The 15,256-nt window shown below is 38.2% G+C and overlaps 1 protein-coding gene and 1 long non-coding RNA gene across 2 annotated transcripts in view; both read left to right on the forward strand.

Moving 5' to 3' along the window:
• The window catches only part of LOC124555096 (glutaryl-CoA dehydrogenase, mitochondrial-like), a 159,727-nt gene that overhangs the window by 59,875 nt on the left and 84,596 nt on the right, over nt 1–15,256 (forward strand). The window contains exon 3 of the mRNA XM_047128893.1: nt 14,135–14,269. Within this exon, the coding sequence (XP_046984849.1) occupies nt 14,135–14,269 (135 nt within the window). The remainder of the gene's footprint in view (nt 1–14,134; nt 14,270–15,256) is intronic.
• Nucleotides 622–1,359, forward strand: LOC124555097. The gene is made up of 2 exons (XR_006968517.1): nt 622–979; nt 1,087–1,359. It is a non-coding gene; the product is annotated as an uncharacterized LOC124555097 (long non-coding RNA).

Consider the following 15,256-nt stretch of genomic DNA (forward strand, 5'->3'; position numbering starts at 1 on the left):
CCTGGAGCATTCTGTGTTTGCTGCTGAGCAGTTTTTTAGAAACAATGATTCTGTTGTCATGATTTAGCATCTTTTCTATCAAAATTTTAATGTTGTAGATCAAAGTGCAATCCCATATTGAAACACACTATTTCAATGAGTTCAGAGATTTAGAAATACTGCACCTGCAATGAAGGAAAAAACCATCTGGTCTTCCCACTCAGTCAAAGCTCCAGAAGACAGACTGCAGACAGACTGAAAAGGGCAGTTCTTGCTAGTCTGGAAGAATCCACTAGGCAGCAGGCCATAGTGCTGGGTATGTTACATCATTCGCTTCATCGCATCTTTGATGATGAGCTGAGATTTCTTCCGTGAAAAATAATGATCACCTAGCAGATAATTGAAAGAGATTTTGTGTAACACACAGAATTTTGTAGCATAATATACACTATTTATACAGAAAATGCTGATTTCCTAATAATGATGAGTGATGAAGCCAAATTTCCATCTATGTCAGTGTACAGAACTGTTGGTACAGGGCCGCATGGGATTAGCCGAGCGGTCTAAGGTGCTGCAGTCATGGACTCTGCGGCTGATCCCGGCGGAGGTTCGAGTCCTCCCTTGGGCATGGGTGTGTGTGTTTGCCCTTATGATAATTTAGGTTAAGTAGTGTGTAAGCTTAGGGACTGATGATCTTAGCAGTTAAGTCCCATAAGATTTCACACACATTTGAACATTTTTTTGTTGGTACAGGGCATAAGAGAAGCCACTTGATGGCTCAAAAGTAACAGTGTGGTGTGGTGTCTCCAAGACAGGGATTGTTGCTTCGTACTTTTTTGAAGAGGGAGAAACTGTAGTTACTGTGTCCTCAGTGCACTACATCATGATGTTAAACAACTTTCTGCATCCAGAACTGGAAAGGCATTGGGTGAACATGAGAGAAATGGGGTTCCAACAGCATGGTGCCGTAGCTCACATAGCAAGAGAATCTGTGGAAGTGGTTAGTTAAATGTTTCATCAACACGTCACTTAACAATTTGGAGATTTTTCTTGGCCTGTACGCTGTATCATTTATGACTGCTTTTTGTGTGGCTACCTGAAATCCAGATTTTACGTGAACAAGCCTTGAACAATTGATGACCTGAAAATTTCCATTCATCGAGAAACTAAAGCTGTATTGAATGAAATATTGGAAGAAGCTGTGCAGAACTTTGAGGAGAGGCTCTGAATCTGCATCCAACAGGAAGGATATCATCTTAATCATGTTATTTTCTGATTCTGATTAATGTATGTAGATTTAAAAACTGCAATAAAAGTGTTATTATTTAATGTAATTTTTTTCTATAAATAAAACACTAGAAGTCATTCGCTAGTGAAAAATCTGCATTTCTTCTGCTTCACCCTGGATAATTGCTAATGTTTCTGTCTCTAACTGTGAATAATTTTCTTTTGCTGAGATCAATATGTTCAAGGCAAATACTGAGATAGTACCTTTGAAAGGGTATTGCCATCTTCATTCCCCATCCTTGAAACATTCTGAGTTTCTGCTGCATCTCTAAAGTGCACGTCATTTATGACAACGGCCGAGTTTAGGTTCGTTTTGCGCATCTGACGTCACAAAACACAGTTAGCCAATGAACAGAGAACGATGTTGCGAGAGCTTGACTGCAGTGCAGAGCCCGGACGAGTGTCTTCTGTTTTAGAAACGTTCAGTCATAAATAAAGTAATTGAACAAAAGCAGTGTCTTGATAGCATAATTTCTTTTATAGAAAGTTTGGAAAAAGCATTCTTTATACCAATTGCTTCATATTCTATTAATTAATTAAACCAAACAAGCAATAAGCCTCCTAATTCAGGCGATAGCAAGGAAAGGTGTTTGTATCATTCTCACTAACCGCTTTTTCGCAATAAAGAACAGCGGTAATTGTTTATTTCCTATTGTACTTCGACGAAACGTGAGTAATTTATAATCATATCAACAGTGTTTCTTGGTATTTTGCGTGATATATTTAAGTCCTTCGGGATGTATATTTAATGACGAGCTGCGTTAGCGTAATGGCTCAAGTGTGTGGCTGCTATCCGAAAGGTTCAGAGTTCAAACCTTCATTGGTGCTTAATATTTTCTTTATTTTAAAAACAATATTGAAGTGTCTTACTTCATGAATTTTATTCGTTTGAATGTAATTTTTTGAAATTTCTAGTGGCAACTAAAATCAACCATACGGAAAGTATACGCTATGGACTTTTACCTCTGCAAACTCTTCAAAATGTTGTGCAATTTGTTTACTACATCTAATGCTGCACAATTACTGCGTTGAACAGCGAAACAAAATTAAGTCATTTATGGGGGGAAGGTATCAGTCAAGAAGATGTGTAAAAATCAAATTTTTGGGACAAATAGTTTTTGTGAAATCGAATGGTGAAGTGTGTCAAAGCAGTCGAAACACCATGTGTCTGCACAGGCAAGCAGTGCAATGATGACAAAATCGTGCACAGCGCGGAATGCGGGGAGCACGTCTCTGTAGCAGCGAAAGGGTTAATGAGGCCGTGGTCGCTTTACTTCATAAACTACGCGCTGCCTCCTAAACGTAAGTTTGCGAACTATACTATAGCACTGCTTCTCTTGGTGAGTACAACTAGCAACGCAGATCTCCCGCGTCTGGGCGGGCATGCGCGAACCGCCAAGATAAAAGAATTGAACTATAACAATCTCAGTTTCAACTGGACATTACATCCTGATTGTCCTTCCTTCCTTCCTTCCTTCCTTTGAATGCGACAGGCCATTCCGAACCATACAAGTACTTATGCCATAGAATGACCTGATGCCGTATGGTAACATGTACGTAGTAACACAGGTGGTAAATGAGGCTGATACAAAGTTAGACATGGAGCAGTTTGGAAACATTGCTTCATTTTGTTTGTACTGTGACACTATCCAGATAATTGATGCACTGTGAAATATTGGTAGTAGTTTGTTCTAGAAATTTCTGAAACATCACAAGCAGTGATGAAAGGTAACCATAAGGAGTATTTATCAGCAGAAGCCTTTAGAAGCCTCATCCAAAGGAGGCTGAAAATAAGTTTCCAAAAGATCAGTATTACAGAAATATTGATCCTCTGCCATTTTTGAAAATAATTCATCAGGACACAGATGTGAGTTCCCTATCAACTGAGCATTTATCATATTTTTTAAGTCCTCACAAAGGTGTAATGCACCAACTGGTTTTTGAACAATGATGAGAGGTGATGCCCATCTGCTATAAGGAATCTGGCACATCACTTGTAACAGTTCTAACCCCTCTAAGTGGTTTAGTTCTACTTAAACTTCAACCTGCAAAGCTAAAGGTATCTGTTGGGCTTCAAAAATTTTGGAACAACCTAGCCTTTTAATGCAATGTCACCAAAAGAAAAGAAAGAAAGAAAAAAAAAAAAAAAAAAAAAAAAAGACGACCTCCTCAAATCTTCAGAAAAAAACGGAGCATATTGGAGACACAAAGAATCTGCATATGGGCTGGTGTTATGAACTTTTTGTACTAAGAGATGGGTAGAAATCCAAAATGCTGCATATGCACTGAGGCTGAAAATGTTCTTCTTTGAGGGTTCTGCCTGTAAAAGGAGAGGAAGGAATTAACTGGCCTAGTATCAGAATTTTTAGGGGTAGTGGCCTCAATTGGACATACAGAGGTTGATTAATAATTAAGACTGAGGCCCCTGTATCAAAAAGGAATAAAATTAGAATACCATGAAACATGGATAATAGTATAGAGTTACATCATGCTACCCTCGAATCTGTGATGTCATTTATTGGAATTGGCATGCTTGACTGCGATTGGCTTGGTTGGCTGTGACAAATGTCAGCTATATGACCCTGGCAAAAACACTATTCTCAGAGATCATCATAATGTGGGCAACTATGTCTAGTATTTAAAGAGAGAGAATCCAGGCAACTGGGCAGTCTATGAAAATTTCATTGAGACCGAGATGGCAATCTGTGATGATGCGGGGTTTTGATGCCATACAGGTCGGGCAAGCACCACTCCATTTCCATTTGAACTGTGAAATGTTTTTGCAATTTTACCATCAAACAGACTTGGCTGTACCACATTTGCCAGTTGAGGTGACAGTTGGGTGCCTGAGGTGCTTGTAAAATTTCAAAAGCCCTGGCAGTACGTAAAACTTCAACTGGATCTGACTGTCTTAATGCTTCAGCACACACTTCACTGTCTGGTGCTAATCTGGTCACTACATCACATGTTAATGATTCTGCATATAATTTTCCATGAGAACATACAAACTTACATTTTCTACTCATGCCCTGCAATATTGTGATCCACAGTGCACAATTTTCTGATGTTTCTTTACAGTGTTAAAGGAACTCTAAATGAACGGCCACCACATGTATGTTTGGTGGAAAATGTTCGTTTAAAGCAAGTTAATGGTTCTTGATGCTGGAGTCCATTGGGAACTATGTGCTCAACAACCACAATATTAGTATTGTAATCGAGAAAAATGGCTGCCTCGGTTATAAGAGATATGAAATCAGTTTCAACCTCTTATGACTGAACATGCCATTTTTATTGTTTACAAATTAATAGTTGTTAGGGGCAATGCTTATGGTTCAGAAAAAGGAGCCAATTTTTGCACAAGACACTAGAGCTATGGGTTTGCAGATAATAAAAAAGCGACTGTCTCACAGGGCACTTTGTCAATTGCAGGAAATGAAGTGCATAATGTTTTTAGTCCATTTTTCAGTCCTCTTGAGCTTCATTAAATGGTTCAAAAGCTGCGACTGCAGGAATAAACTATAAACATGCCAGATCCATCAGCTCCTATATGGGCTTTTGCTGCTGATTGAGCCGTTGTTTCCAGAGCTCAGAAAATTGCTTGCCATCTTGGTTGCGACACTCAGCAAAGTGACCTGGTAAGTCCTATTCTGGCATGGGATGGGTTGTAGTTCCAAACAATCTTTATCATCTCTGTTATAAGTCTGCTTCTTCAACAACATATTTTGTGCCCATACGTGTTTTTGGTCGTTTACGGAAGGCACAACATGCGGTCGAATGGAGAATGGAGACAACACCACATTAGGGAAATTTATATGTTAATGTGCAAGCCACACATCAAAGACGAGGAATATCACAGCTCAAATCAATGTTCAGAAAATAGCTAGGTATCACAAGGCTGTTGTAAATAAATCCACTGGAGAGCACACAGTACATATTAGCGAGCCAAGACAAGTGGTGCTGAGACGGTCAACAGCAGTCCTTAAATCTGCCACTAAAGTTCACCCACATGACATGGGGCCAATGGATGGAATGGATGTATCACTTTGCCCCATGCCTGCTGACCCATGGAGGTATAATAAGGTGAGATAGTGCTACAGACTTACACTATACGTAGCTTTGAAACTAGCACTGCCATGTTAGATGCCCCAAAACAGTAGCAGGCTATTGTTGATGATTGTTTCTTATTCTTTAGTTCTGTCATGTGCACACAACAGTTTTATTAAATATAAAATGTTATAGTGCTTTCATGAATAAAACACCACCAGAAAGAAATTTCCAAACTTTTTCTGGTCTGAAATGCATATTTGATCCAGCGATACAACGCATTTCACCTCTTGAAAGTAACCTTCTTTTTGTTGTTTGTTTTGAAGATCCAAGAAGAGAAGTACATGATATGAAAAGGCTATTTATGAATCCACGGTTTTCCTTAATACAGACAGATAAAACTGACATTCAGTGTGTGTTCTGTTCCCAAAAACACCGAGAACACATTTTGTTATGTTTGGTCAGTTTCCAGTCTTTCCTTCTCACAGCATCCATTCTGTGATGTTACCTAATGGATATTATGCCCTGTGTAGATGGTTTTGTAACCAGCATCCTATATGAGCAAATCAGTTGTGATTTTACCTGTGGTTACTCATACCTAAGGTTATTTGGCTATACACAGCTCAATGATATCGTAGGGTCGCTCCACACATCTGCTTTCATGCCCAGCAGCTATAACTTGTAGATGTGATCCTACAGTTGAATAGTCTATGCATTGGCTAGAATTGCAAATTAATGAAACAGAAGTAATAAATTAAAGATAAATGAATAATTAAGAAAAAGGGTTCTGTTCTAATGTATGTAATTGATGTAGTCCGACATCAGAGAATTAGGTGCATAATGTTTATTCAAGAAGGTAAATCTCAAATAAATAGAAATGGTCCTTTAATAACAAAGTACAATAAAGACATAAAATAACCTTATTAAATGCAGTAAATTTTTGCAAGCTAAATAGTCATCCAAGACATGAAAACCTAATTCCAGTTTGTGATCACAGTGCACAAAATATTCACCAGCTCAAAATAATTCTAAGTTCAGCATAATTATGTACACATTAATATATGAGGGATAACAAGTAGGAACTCACACTCTGTCTGTTTATTCTCAGCTCCAAAATGCAAGCAGAAAAGTTGAAAGTTCTACACTGGAGTACATTCAGACCTTGTGAAAGTTAGAGTTGCTGCTGAAGTTAGTCTTGTAGTGGCTGTTCACCACCCACAATCAATCACCAATACAACCGAATATCGCAGTGTACCACAGGCATGTCCGCCTTCTTCAAGAACTCACGTAAAAGTGTCCTAAATCGCTCCCTTGAGTGCACTACTCAGAAAATGTCTATTCCCACTTGACTCTAGTTGTCTTCTCGACTGTCTTCTTCTCTATTGCCTGAAGGCCATCTCCACCAAGAATAAATCTTTCTTATGTTATACAGACATGATTTTGAGTCACCTTGACTACTTTCCACGCTAAACTAATATGTTATAACAATTTTTAAAGAAAGAAATAGTATAAACATTTTGTCACACATAGACCATTTACAACAAAAATATAAAAAAGGTGGGGAAATAGGAATCATTTCCTGAAACTCATCATGTACAAAAATATAAATAAAGAAAAATCATGACTGGTAGCAGAAAAGCTTTTTACAAACAAACCCAAATAAGGTTTGTTCATAAATAAAGAAGCTAGCATTGTACTCATGCTAAACACCATAATGATGAATTATACTAACAAAGTTGAAACTTTATGATAAAATATTGTGTGTTGAGTAATACCAATCATATGCAACATTTATTCTATTCTTGTTGTCATTTAAAATTATTGAATATGTTAAATTCATATAATCACCCAAATGTAGTTATTTCAGACACTGGAGTAACAGATTTATCCTCCAGTGGGACACATTAGATAATAATTAGCAAATATGATGAAGATAGTATTAAGTTCAGTAACCTATAATTCCACTACTCTGATCATTACTATGAGAAAGTTGATTACTTAAATATGGAGGCTCCAGGAATTGCTTACACACTGGACTCGCATTCGGAAGGACGGCGGTTCAATCCCGCGTCCGGCCATCCTGATTTAGGTTTTCCGTGATTTCCCTAAATCGCTCCAGGCAAATGCCGGGATGGTTCCTCTGAAAGGGCACGGCCGACTTCCTTCCCCATCCTTCCCTAATCCGATGAGACCGATGACCACGCTGTCTGGTCTCCTTCCCCAAACCAACCAACCAAACCAGGAATTGCAAAAATGCTTCAACAGAAACGAAGCCTAACCACTATGAACATAATCACACTAAAACATATACTAGCTTGATAGAACTGGGACATTGTCTACCAGTTAGAAGGATCAAATAATAAATAAAATGAATTCTGTTCAGTTCTGTTGAGATATTTTAATTCTTGTTGTCGAATTAAAACAAAAACAATTCATAATCAGTGTGAAAAAAGAGAGAGGTTGAAACTACCAAGCAGATTAGTCAAGCTCATACAGAATATCCATGACCTCTGTGTACTGTAAAAGTCATCTAGGGCATACATTTTCAAAGAAAAATATATGACTGCAAAGGAGAGTTTCAATTCGGAAGTCCTAAACCGTAGGAAACAAGTTCGCAGTGAATTGATAGCAAACTACCAAACGTAAGCTGTACTTCCTGGAACCTCATTAACAAATGCCACAAAACACATACTATCACAAATGGGAAGGCAATAAATATCAGACATGAAGGTAAGGCCAAAGCACCGTAAAATTCATAGAAAACATTTTATTTCCGCAACTGACACTAAAATTCCAGACACAGACCCACTTACCAACTCAGTACATTGCTACACAGATAAGCGCTTTGAATCTGAGGAAGTAAAAGAACAATATATAAGCAAAATAATACGTCAGGTTAAAACCACTTGAGTGGTTGGAATGATCTTCCCAGCACAGTACGCAAAAATGCAAAAAAGCTTATGGTTAAACAAATTATGTATCATATCGTACCAATTGTAGTATCAAAAACAGTATGTTTCCCATCCCACTGAAAGGAGCATTTTCAGACCACTGCAAAAAAAAGTATCAAAGGAGGAAACATCGAATTAGATACTAGAGTCACTGACACTCAAATTTACAGTGGGAACGCACCTGCTCATCACCACCAATTTTATCTAGATTTGTGGTATATCTAGTGCTTGGTCAGATATGAAAGTGACAGAAGTAGGGCCTCCAGGTGGCCAAGCATTTTGGGGGAAGGAGGGAGCGGTTGGGGGTGTGGGCATTTTTGGCACTGGTCAGGCGAGACATGAGCCATTTATGGTAAGGTAGCTTACAGGCAGTGGTTGGCACAGTGGAAATAGTACAGAATGGTGATTTGAGGATTGTAGGGTTGAGTCTCTATTAGAAAACACACACACACACACACACACACACACACACACACACACAAGTTGTTGTTAAGTATTATTGATGATCCTGCACCTCTATTCTGTATATGATTCTGGTATCAATATGACATAGTTTGGTGTAACTTCTGGGTTATTCAGACCATCAGCACCACTGTGGCTATCAAAAAGCTATCACTTTCATGGTGAGAAACTTGAATGATAACTGGGCATTGCTCCCCCAAGCAAGAGACCAATGAGTACATTAATACTGATGAGCCAGTTACACATAAATTATTTATCTGTGTTTTCCGTATACAGGAGGGCTAGTATGATGTGACTTACCATTCCATATTCTGACATGGACAGTGGAGCACATTATTGGTTCAGGAACAATGAAGATAAGCTCAAGAGCTGGGAGAAATTTGAAGTTAAATTTAAGAATTCTTTTGATGAGAGTCAGCAGGAAGTCTGCTTGACAGAAAAACATCTGGACCATTGGGAGCAATATCTTCAAATGAATGTACAATTGTATGCAAAAAGTATTTTGGAGCTATTCCACACAATGAATCTGAATATGATGGAAGAAGATTAAGTGTCTTATCTGATGAAAGATAAAGCAGGATGTGAGAGTTAATCACTCCTTGTGGAGGATATTGCCAGAACAGAAAGCTTGATCATTTGGTACCAACATATCGAAGCAAAGCACCAGAAAAGAGTAGGTTGAGAGAAGTTTGACAGATTTATGAATGATGTAGCTGTACCAGTCATGGAAAAACACCACAACCTTGCATCCTTAATACAGCAGATAGTAAACAGAAGCTATGCAAAAGCTCCTGTTTGCTATGAATGTTGAAACCATGAGACAAGAGGCAGCAGTTGTTTAAGAAGAGCTGCAGCATTCTTTAACGTCTGTCTCTGCCATGAGGAAAATCCTCCTTGAATAACCATACTGATCATCTCAGACTTAATAGCCATAAGACAACAGCAAAGATCTTGTTTAGCATGTGAATAAAAAAGGTGCTGAAAAACCAATGCTTTGTGATTAGTCAGTTTTCTGTGAAATTTCCTGCAAGTGTCTCAGGCACTATATACTAAATTTTTTTATCAAGCGTCTTAATTACAATTAAGTTTCTACACTTTATACTTGTGCACACACCTAAACTTTATCATATACTTAGGTTGCCATTAATAACCAAACACATGCCCCGGAAAGTAACTGGAGAGATTGCAAGACCCAAACAAACTTGCAATGAATCTATGTATGCTACATCAGCGTTAAAAGAATTTATACTAGCCACAGCAGTCAAATGGGTACTCAAGAAGAAGCAATTGTGGCTCAAAATGCATGACTATTGGTGCCCATGGATTCAGTCTTTCTACTTTTGACATTTTGGGAGAATTTCAGAAATGGCATTCAACAATGAGTTTTGGAGTGATAAAATGGAAATAACAGGGAGTTATAAAACATCAATCTTGGTGACTTGGAACTTTTGATCGGAGAGTAATGCCAGTACTCTTAGCAATTGTCAAGAGATTTTAGGGGTTGCATTCATGAGAAAGCTATGGCACCTAATTCAGGGATCACAATACTGGAAGTTCACTAGCATTTACAGAAGTGCAAAATTTGTGGCAGGATACTATACAACATTGGAAGAGCATCTTTTGGAATGATGAATCACAGTTTGTCTGTGCCATGTACATGTCACGTGAACATTAGTGTGGTAGTGCAATTTTCCCACTGTCAGATTTGATGTAGGAGCAGTTTTGCTAATAACTGGTTTGTCCCTGAGACACACACAAACTAGGAAAACTCTTCTACAGCTACACTTAATTTCTGTAGTCAGAACTAGATTCAGGGATGAAGCCTCATTATCAAGTGCCTCTAGCATATGTAGGAGTCAAATGACATTTAAAATTAAAGTGAATGAATTGAAAAGCATTCCAAAGCACCACTCTCAACCTGGCTAAGCATCTCCTGAGTTACAATGTGATGATGTTTGGTTTGTGGGGCGCTCAACTATGCCGTGATCAGTGCCTGTACAAAGTCCCAATTTTTACACAGTCCAATGTAGCCACTGTCACAAATAATGATGATGAAATGATGATGACAACACAAACACCCAATCCCTAGTTAGAGAAAATCCCCAACCTGCCTGGGAATTGAACCCAGTACCTCATGATCCAGAAGCAGCAATGCTACCCAATAGACCACGAGCTGCGGGTGAGTTACAATATGACTTGGTAGGGCGATCAGACCATTCTGAAACAGCTAAAAAAAAATGTTCTTTGTGCTATAGGAAGAATCATAAGGGAATACTGTAGGTGTAGATATATGCAGCAACTTAATGGGAAGTGCAATCTTATGTCCACTAAAGCAAGTCTAGTTCCTAAAAGCCAAGGTGGCTGGCAGAATAATCTTGCATCTACAATCTCTTTGGTGAAAACAGAAAGTACTGCCTGATGAGAGCACTCTCAGTGATGACTGATATCACTAACAACAGATGGATCTGATGCTTTGAAGGACCTGTAGTAGAAGTATAAATTAGTTCCAATATGTGAGTGTCAGCTAGGTGGTGACTGCTTGCTGCTTTTGAGGCTCCTGACATGAAATGTGTGTGCTTGGTAGCACCCTTTTGTGATATTGCTATCTGCCGTATGGCTATATACACAGTATCCTTCCCCTTGGGGGGGGGGGGGGGAGGAGGAGTGAGGGGTGAGGGGTGAGGAATGATTGGTGTGGAGGGGGGGGGAGGAGCTGATGAAGCTGGCTTCATAAGCTTGATGCTTCCTCACTTCCTGACATGTGAATATGGTGGGTGCACAAATGTTGCTCCTGTTCCCATTTTTCTGCAGTACCGGGAAAAACCATACCTGAAACCTCGGTGAGGGGTTGGTCAGCAAAGCTATCCTACCATGTCCATTTCCATACATTTGTCTGTGAGTCGAAGCAAGATGTCCACATTCAGGGATATCTCATGGGTTAGCTGCAGCTGGCCCCACTGCTGGAGACAAAGCTGGAGGCAGCTGTTGGCTGTATCTGTAAGTCTTCCACATGGCTGGCTGCATGGAAATCATCAGATCCTTAAAAAGAGACCAGCCAAGGAGTTCTTCCTGTACGTATTTGAGCACATTGTGGTCTTATGTGGTTTTTAAAGCACAATGCAACACCATGCTGACATGAAATTACAACATCAAAGTAATAACAGATAAAATAAAATACATACAAACCCAAAAAAGAACAAGACATAAGTTTAAGTAAATGCAGTCAACAATATAACATAGGAAGCAGCTTAATTTTTCAAGGAACTCCTCGACAGAATAGAAGGAGTGACACATGAGGAAGCTCTTCAGTGTCAATTTGAAAGCGTGTGGATTACTGCTAAGATGTTTGAACTCCTGTGGTAGCTAATTGAAAATGGATGCAGCAGTATACTGCACACCTTTTATGCACAAGTGTCAAGGAAGTTTGATCCAAATGCAGATTGGATTTCTGTCTAGTATTAACTGAGTGAAAGCTTCTAATTCTTGGGAATAAGGTGATATTGTTAACAAGAAATGACAGTAAAGAATATATATATTGAGAGGCCAATGTCAGAATACCCAGACTAGTGAAGAGGGGTCGACAAGGGGTTCGTGAATGTACACCACTTATTGACTGAACTGCCCATTTCCAAGCCAAAAATATCCTTTGAGAATGGGAAGAGTTACCCCAAAATGTAATACCGTATGACACAAGCGAATGAAAATAAGCAAAGTAGACTACTTTTTGTGTTGAACGATCACTTACTTCAGATACCGTTTGAGTAGTAAAAATGGCAGCATTGACCATTGGTTATGGATTCTATGATACCATTTTGTTCCAGGTGGTCAAGCTCCTTTTTAACTTTATTCTTTTACAAAGGGGAAATTGCATGCTTTGCAAAATTTGGACACTGTTTGGCTTCAACATGGTGTGTGCCTTGTAATTTTTAATGCTACTTGTTGCTTCTGAAAAAAATATAATGATATTTCTGCAATAGTTTTTGTAACCTTTTTGTCGAAATGTCAGTATAAATGTGATTCACTCTTTCATGAATTGTGAAGCCTAGTGTATTGAAGAGATGAAAGCCCAGCAAATTTGTAGCATTAAGTGACCTGACAACTATGAATCTTGCCTGTTTGGTAAATTGCTTATTTGCAATGTACATTGTAAATTGACCTTTGACCGGGATGTGCTGGCTGCTGTAACTAAACAATGAAGTCCAAAATTTTGTTAATTTTGATGACCCTAATTTCTGGTACACCTGTACCTTAATTATTGAAATTGATCAGCCTGTCTCAATTTGAAATTTTAGCAGCACTTAATTAACGCTAAGTGTTACAGTTAAAACCTCATCATTCATCATCATCATCATCATCATCATCATCATCATCATTTATTGCCCATAAACAGGCCATTTAAGCCCATGGAAGAAGACAAAAATATACAAATTCATAAACATAAAACATTACGAGATGATCAACATTTCCAGTTCATGAATCATGACTAAACAGATTTGTGACAACACAAAAATTGATTGCATGTGTTTGCCCATTTACTTCTGTCTCAGGCATTTTCAGTGCTGGCTCTTGGATTTGCTTCTTGCAGGGTCACTAAAGTTTTGTCTTCCTACCCCACTGGCAGACGACTTCTTGGACACTGATATACTAAGCCATACGGCTTCCGCTGCCAGAGACTGCAGTCTCGTGTGTGTGTGTGTGTGTGTGTGTGTGTGTGTGGCGCACAGTAGCAACTATCCTTTCCATAATATTGTTAAATTCCTTTCTGCATTTTCCAGTGTTTGATTAGCAAATCTCTAATTCGAGAATCTGTATTAGGCTTTCCACACATTTTTTTTGTAACTTTCACACTGAAATTTACAATCTCTGATTAAACCATGTAGTTGTGCTATCGACTCTTTATAGTCTTGATTCAGTTTGTTAAAAATAAAAACACAAATTATACCTGGCTGCAGTAACAAGGAATTGTGACTTGAAATGTGATCCTAATTTATTCTTAATTTCAGAATAGGAAAGAGTCACTGGTTCAAGTTCTGGACACCTCTGGATTGATTTAAATATCTCTGGCCCTACATTAGTGATGAGGAAAGCTTTGCACCCAGCATCATCCGATACTTGATGTGAGATGAAATGTTGTTCCAGTCTTGCTATAGCTGGATCATGACTAATTTTTGGTCCGACACTGGAAAGGGTGGTGGCAATATCTTAAATATTTCGTGGTCATTTTCCTTGAGTCACACATTTCATCACTACCTTATGTGATACATACATAATTATAGATTTCTCTTTTATTTGCAATATGTTGAATAGTGATTTAAAAATGGAAGCATTTCAACATGAAATTGGAGGTGACATGTAGCTGCAATTAACATTTGTAAAACAATTTATTTAGACCGTATATTTTTAATTTACAGGTAATTTTTCCTGGGAAGATCCACTGAACCTTGAGTCACAGCTTACAAAAGATGAAATCAGCATACGAGACACTGTCCGAGCTTACTGCAGTGAGAAGCTGGCACCTCGTATTACTCTTGCTCATAGAAATGAAGGTATACTCTCACTTCTTTGATCAAATGTTCATAATAAGTTGTACTCTCTCCTGGGAATTTCCTTTTAAGATGGGACTGTTCATGTGGACAGAGAGGTTGGTATGGTTATGTAAATTGGAAAGCCATGCCAGCACTAGCCATTGCACTGTTTACCAAGCTGAATAGGATACAGGAGATAAACCAGACCAAATGTTGCCCACAAAAATGTATCTCCCATCTGTTCCTTTCTTTACTCTTCAATATTATATATCCATAGAGTGTTACTCTGAGCTTAAGTCCAGATCTCTTACATGGCAGTGGCAGAAACAGGATCATTTCAAGAACTCTTATGCAATTTCTTATTGATAAACTGTATTCAGGACATGACTAATATGCATTCAGAGTATTATAAAATATTCGTAGAATACCAAACCCCAGGTGTCTGTTTCATAAATGAAAATTGTGAACTTGGCTTGAGCAACACTGAAAATTGGAAAATACTTGCAAAATATTTTGATGAGCTTCTTAACTGTCTGAAAGCAATCCATAAGCTGGAATTCTCAAACACTCAGAAAAGTCTACATGATTTTCCTCTGAGTATCAAAGAAAATGAAAAATTAATTAGGACCTTAGAAAACAATAAAACTAGTGGCAAAGACGCTATTACAGATGAATTTTTCAAATTGTCTGTACCAAAAATAAAAAAAATGAGCTGCAATTAATCTTTGAAGAAATCTGAAAAACAAAAAAAGGCCAAGATAGTGAAAGATAGCCTTGATAAATTGACAACATAAGAAAGGCAGTAAACAAGATGTTAACAATAGCAGAGGTCCTTTGCTGCTGGTTGATATAAAATATTTTTCAAGATCGTACTAAACAGTGTAGAAATGACACAGGCTAGACTTTTAGTTGAATATCAAGGTGGTTTTAGGAAGGGCAGATCATATTCTGAACGAATATTTAATCTGAAGTCAGTCATTTGTCACAGATTATGCAATACAAAAAATG

This window comes from Schistocerca americana, chromosome X (genome assembly GCF_021461395.2).
Source record: "Schistocerca americana isolate TAMUIC-IGC-003095 chromosome X, iqSchAmer2.1, whole genome shotgun sequence".
In the NCBI taxonomy this organism is placed as follows: domain Eukaryota; kingdom Metazoa; phylum Arthropoda; class Insecta; order Orthoptera; family Acrididae; genus Schistocerca; species Schistocerca americana.